Source organism: Cebidichthys violaceus, unplaced genomic scaffold (assembly GCF_023349555.1).
Source record: "Cebidichthys violaceus isolate CVI_PGR_0920_01 unplaced genomic scaffold, fCebVio1.0.p SCAF_19, whole genome shotgun sequence".
NCBI classification, from domain to species: Eukaryota; Metazoa; Chordata; class Actinopteri; order Perciformes; family Stichaeidae; genus Cebidichthys; species Cebidichthys violaceus.
This window is the reverse complement of record NW_027176361.1, coordinates 7,268,910-7,275,349: the sequence shown is the minus strand read 5'-3', so window position 1 is coordinate 7,275,349 and position 6,440 is coordinate 7,268,910. Positions and strand designations below refer to the sequence as shown.

The 6,440-nt window shown below is 42.6% G+C and overlaps 1 protein-coding gene across 1 annotated transcript; it reads right to left on the bottom strand.

The window, feature by feature from the left end:
• Positions 1-1,780: 1,780 nt before the first annotated feature.
• LOC137874906 (cytosolic beta-glucosidase) lies at positions 1,781-5,634 on the bottom strand. Its single transcript, XM_068713880.1, has 5 exons — positions 5,450-5,634; positions 4,584-4,808; positions 3,636-4,438; positions 2,989-3,112; positions 1,781-2,083 (listed from the first exon to the last, which is right to left on the bottom strand). The coding sequence occupies exons 1-5, from the start codon at positions 5,520-5,522 to the stop codon at positions 1,881-1,883; spliced, it is 1,428 nt and encodes a 475-aa protein (XP_068569981.1). The 5' UTR covers positions 5,523-5,634; the 3' UTR covers positions 1,781-1,880.
• Positions 5,635-6,440: the final 806 nt, after the last annotated feature.

Sequence of the window (6,440 nt, the reverse complement as noted above, 5' to 3'; positions counted from 1 at the left end):
TGGAAACATGATTCAGACCTGCTTTAGTTATAATTCGGCCTCTGACGGAGGTAAGAGAATTTTGAATTGCTGCTTTTATTTTTGACCACAAAAGATTGAAGTTTTTATTCACACATTACTTGATTTCCTTCTCTTTTTTTTAGAATGTGTTTTCCACCAGTGTTCCCACCTGACAAGCTGCATATTACATCTGTTTAGTAAATGCTTGGTGCTTTGTGGTCTGCCGCCATCATTCTGCTGAGAATTAAAGCTCGCCGGCAGCTTCTGACAGAGCCACAGATATTAAATGAACTTCATTAGCGTTGAAATAGTGCGAGATGTGGTTCAAGTTTGTGTTCAAAGCAGCCTGCAAAAGAGTTCTAATGTGAGCGGCAGTCGCATTATTCATGTTTCCACAATAGCTTGTTATTCATCATAAGACAAAGGAGAATCTCACTCGGCTTGACATAGATGGAGGAGGGCCACAAGGGTATTACTCACATCTGTTGAAAACAGTATGCACAGCCAACTGGATGTCACGATACACCATGCTTATTAATGCAAACAAAGTCTCCCAACACAGAATATAAATGACATTTTCCTTCACATCACAGCATAAATATTAATTGTGTTAAATCCATGATGTATTGTGGTTAGGGAGAGGCTTTAGTTGTTCATTGTTACACCAATGGGCTGCATTTTATTAATCAAAGCAGCACACATAGTGGTGACACCATAGTGTGAAGTGCAGCACAGCACACACTGAGCTGTTGTATTCAAATGTGTAGTTCCCTTTAATACCACAAGGTGGCGATGTAGGCCAACAAACTGGTGCCATCAAACTGCTCATCCCAGTCTCTGGATCTCCAAGTACTGATGAGAGCAAATGCAGTTGATTTCAAATTGGCATTTCCTTAAACTTCGACTTAAACATCACAAATAACCTACGGTATCCCGCTTTCTCTGAGACCTGTACACACCACACGTCAAATCCTCAATGAGGCTCTCCACAGCCTTGTGCATTGTTACCGCACCCCATATAAATAATCCTACCTTAACCACAACGTGCACAAAGAATCAACAGAAGGCCTTCGGGAGGCTTTTCGCCTTGTTCACCCCTTTCTTTCTTTAAGTAGAGAGTTTGCACAGCTGTCCGGGTAACACAAATGGCATTACACTCTCTTCCTGTGGCAGGACATCTGTTGCTTTCAGCTGGCATCCCTTCTGAGTCTACTGGAGTGTGCTTTATGCAGCCTGGCGGCATTATGGGTTTTTGAAGGGTTTCATTCCGATGTAAAGGGTGAGGTGGTACAGTTTTGTGTCGACTACACAAAGGACAGCCACATTGTCTGTATAATTTATTTTCCCTTGTACTTCACATGTAGATTTTCGGATTAAGACCTTAGAGATAACCCAACATCACTTTAATACATAATAGGTGAATGCATGTACTGAGACACATAATCATGTTACTCAAGATGAGGCCTTGATTAATATTATTGCCGAAAATTACAATGCATTGATATGCATCCTTCTGCAGCAGTTTGGTCTCACAGCAGCCTTGGACCGTCTGACTGAGGAACTCTCCTCCCTCCATAAAGCTCCAGGTACTGACTGGGAAGGATGGAATACTAATTTGCATCCCACTGAATCAACTTACCACTCTTAGCCCATGTCCTCTCGTCCCCTGCTGAAGTCACATTTTCCATAAATGACCCTGACCATTTTCCAAAATGAAAAGAACTTCAGAGACAATAGTGGTGCTTTGAATTTTAGATTTCCAATGAAATTAAGCCTGGTTGGTTGCCTCATCTAATTTGTATGAATGTGTGAGACCGACAAAAAAAACTATTCCAAATTGTATAAGAAGTGAAATTTTTTTTTTTTATTATTCCGTCTTCTCATTTGGATTGACCACATTTGTATTTTGAGATAATCTTTGCATACTCCCGTCCAGACTGGTATATGGTTCGGCTTAGCCTTGCGTCCGTGAAGTCCACATGGAACAATCCAAAGCGAACACTGAATCCATCGGCCCATTCAAAGTTGTCCAGCAGGGACCATGCAAAATATCCACGGACGTTGACCTCATCTTCTTGTATAGCTATATAAATGAACACAGAGAGTAAAAACTATTTTGTAGAAAAGAGTTCATTCAGGTGCACTATTTTTAAAAACGGAAGTAAATCGATTTTATACTTCAGGAGGCTGCAGCCATCAATGACGCATCACAAGAGAAGCATATTACATCCCGTATTATTAAGACTTCGGATGCATACCAAGAGCATGAATTATTTGCAACAAGCAGGAGGTGTATATATATGTATGTATGTATGTATGTATGTATGTATGTATATATATATATATATGTGTATATATATATATATATATATATATATATATATATATATATATATATAGTAACCTAAACAGAGGGGCTAAAACAATTATAATTTTCTCTGAATCTCGCCTTTAAATAACTGCGATGCCATTCTACAGAAACCATCCGAAGTCCCGAGCGAACTTTAACTATCCCTGTCAACGACATGTACACAGATTGGCCACATGGTGGTGCCAAAACCAACAATTCTACTTTTAGACATTAACTCATAAGCCTTAAGGTGAAATAATATTAATGTAACGATTTCTCCTGTTTTCAATAATCGATGAAAAAATTTCATCCAGATGTTTTTTAGTTTTTTTTTGCACATAATAGTTTTTCTACCTTTTTTTTTTTAAATTGAACCTTTTTCGTGATATATGTAAATAACCCAATTAATAAAACTTGAACCAAGGATTCTGAAAATGTTTAAGTTTTGTCCGTGATGTACAGAATAAAAGAATGGTAAGAATTATTGGTGCAACAGCGACCAATCTTTGCATCCCAGCTTTGTGACACATTTATACCCAATTGCAAGAGGTGAAGGTGTAACAGACCACACTTGATCTTCTACTCCTCTCTGCTAATGGAAATTTGCTCATTTCCAGAGCAGACCTACCAGCCATTACCTTTAGCCACTTCCAAGATGGTGTCCTTGTAAAACTCTGAGCGCTGGACATCCTCAATCTGCAGCCGCCCCACCTGAGAGAAGCCGTTCTCGGTAATGTAGACGGCTGGGTTGTTGAAAGTGTCCTGGAAAGTCATCATGGGGCAAATATTATTGTCAAACAAGGCATCTCAGCTGTCAGACATTCCAGGGAGAGACAGATTGGTCTACAGTGTGCCGTTTAGCTGCATTTCAACGGTGCCAAGCTCAAGCTAATGGCCTGTGACAAGGCACAACAGCAGGAAATTGCAATTGCAAACACTTTCAGCAAAGTAACTGTTTCATTCAATGTGACAGCACTAATGAAGCATCAATGTGTTTCTGGAGGTGTTAAAAGGAGATTACCGAATACAAAATCAATAGCAAGACACTAAACAAATGTCAGGGTGTTCTACTCGTTTGGTTGAAGGCGATTTGTCTTCTTGTAGGGCAATTCAGTTTGATGCCAAGGGAAGAAAGAAAAATGACTTCCCATTTCAGCTGATTGAGTTCACACTCAAAATAAGGGATGTGTTCGGGCCTTGTTTGGGGATACTTTGTAGTGATGTGGACTGAGGGAAATGAAATAGAAAAGGACCGCAAAAGATGGACCAGTAGTTGTAGTTTTACCTTGATGTGCTTGAGAAGTTTCCTTAAGCCATGGGGCACTACAGCGAGCCAGGACACGCCACAAATGGGCCAGGACGGATCCACAACTTCTCCTGCATCTCGGTCGCTCTTCATGCACAACGTCTCTCCACAACCTCCTCCCGGCTTGACGTTCCGAGACGTGTAGTAGTTCAACGCAAAGAAGTCCGCTGTTCCCAAAATGTCAGGCTCATCCTTTGAGAAACTGGGCAGCCTTGAGCCACCGCTGCATCCCAACTTCTGACTTTGAGCGTCGATGGCAGATCTCATCATTTCTGGATAATCTCCAGTTACAAACACGGGCCAGGCGAACCACCCCAGTGTGAACGCAAGTTGCCGTTCAGTGGCAGCGATGTTCTCGGTGCAAGCTGCGTTCAGGGGCTCAAGCCAGTCGCTGTTGATGGCCAGGGACACCGTGCCCTTCTGCTCCGTCCTGTAGAAGGAGTCGTAGCTGTGCCAGGCCATGGCGTGGGCCCGCAGCATGTTATGGCCCACTAGGTAGGCAGCGACCCCCGGTTCTTTTAACCCCGGCGCGTGGATGCCATCTTCGTGGCCCAGTTTGGCGCACACGTAGGGCTCGTTGATGGTGATCCAAAGTTTTACGCGGTCGCCGAACGTTTGGAAACAAAACTTTGCGTAGCTGTCAAACAGGGTCGCTGTGCCTGCTGATTTCCAGCCACCCTGATCTTGAAGAGCTTGAGGCAGGTCAAAGTGGTAAAGAGTCGCCATCGGTGATACATTGCAGGCCAGCAAATCATCAAGCACCTTGTTGTAGTACTGTACACCTGTTGGACACACATCCAGTGCGGTTGTTAAGGCGTGACGAGGTAAAACAGCAATACAACCATCTATTAAAACCAAGAGGAGCTTGTTCCATTGTGTCGCTCTGGATCCAAATATGGCATGGGTCTGAGGGGGATATGGAAATACCTTTTTGATTGACATGTCGTGTCGTCCCGTCAGGCAGGAGGCGGGCCCAGGAGAGAGACAGACGATAGTGTGTCAGTCCCAGCTGCTGGATACACTCCAGGTCCTTCTCCCACAGCTCGTAGCTGTTGCAGGCCTCATCTCCATTCTGCTCCCCAAACACTCTGCCTTTCTCGTGACAAAATGTGTCCCAGATACTTGGTCCCTTGCCGTCTGCCTGCCAGCCACCTCAATGTGCACATAGAGGTTGTTTCATTTTATGAAAGTATGAAGGGCGCTGACATGAAAACAAATCACAGTAATGTTTCTGTTGGGACTCGTGTCTGTGGATGTCACAGACTATCCTTGTGGAGGTTTTTGTAAGAGTGTCAGCTTTTACATTGGGGTCACCTGCGAGCTAGATGGGAGTAGATGCAACATCATAAACACCTGTGCAATCTAATCTAACGGGATCCAAAGGTTCTTCAGAAAAACACCTTATTGGAGCTTATGGTGTACAGTTTGTAAGAGTGCCGTGGATTCAGCTCTGATCATTTTTAAAATCATTGTTTGACAGATTGGACTTTATTAGAAATATACTGGATAAAGCTCACGCTATCTCCCATAATGCAATAGTTATAGCATCATCACAAACTAGGGCAGAGTTAGTTGGTAACGTTACAGGCTTTCTTGACACGCTAATGTGATAGCAAGGATTTAAGCACTTTTGTACAATTCATTGATAACGTTTATTTTTTTTGAAACACAAAGTTGAAGTCTCAACGACACTTTAACTTAACTCTTTGTTTTAGATCTATTATTTTGAAAAACTGCGCGAGTGTTGCTGATATTGTATCCTATTCATGAATCTCGTGGTTGTGTTTACCTACCTTCTATTTGATAGGCAGCAGTTCCCGCTCCCCACGCAAAGTCTCGTGGGAACATGTTTCTTTTAGGATACATGAATCAAAGCAGTTCTTTTGTCTTACTATCTGCGTTTTGAACATCGGATGTGAATGCCTCGTACTGTATGAATCTTACATTTAAACCGATCGTTTCCGTGCAGACAACAACGCACCCGCACGACCAGGAACAACTGCGATATGTGACGTTCAGGGGGCGTGACGGTGGTGTTGTAAAGTACGATTTACGAGCCAAGGCTTTTTCTTTGCGTCAGTCTGGTCGTGCAGCACAACTTAAATGATGTGGGTAAATAATCAGCCAAAAGCACTTTAGTTACTGGGGTCGGCGTTTCGATATTCCTATCAAAGTTGTGTTGACGACTTGGGATCTACAAATCTTCCGAGGGGCACATGAAAGCAGCAAAGTTGTTGCGCCTGCCCGCCTATTTGCGGGAGCGCGCACAGTGTAAAGCGAAAATTACCAGACGGTGAAGCCTTATGATTTATACGGCAAAGTGCAGTTTAGTATGAAAAAACGTTCTGATCTTCTTTGTGGGTTTCATCAATGGTGATGATGTGTTTGATCCTAAAGTGTCTGAAAAGGAACTTAATGGGGGGATGCATTATTTGGCAACAGGTCTAAATTATACTTGACAGGTTTTGCATCCCCTCCTTCTCAGACCTTTAGGCACTTTAAGATCAAACATTGTTACCAGCTCATATTATTTGTGCTCTTTTGAAAGGACAGTCTGGATTTTATACATGAAACACACTCACCTGCAGGAGTGGATGTGATTCTCTCCAGGCAATAAAATACACCCCTGCTCTGCTGAATAATGCCTCCAGATTGTAACTTTTTCAAGAGATTTATGACCCAAATGCGGTTATCAGCACATATTTTTGGACCATTTTGGCTTGACAGTGGAAATTCCATACATTAAATCAGCTGAAATTTACTCATTTTACACCGTTTGCTGCA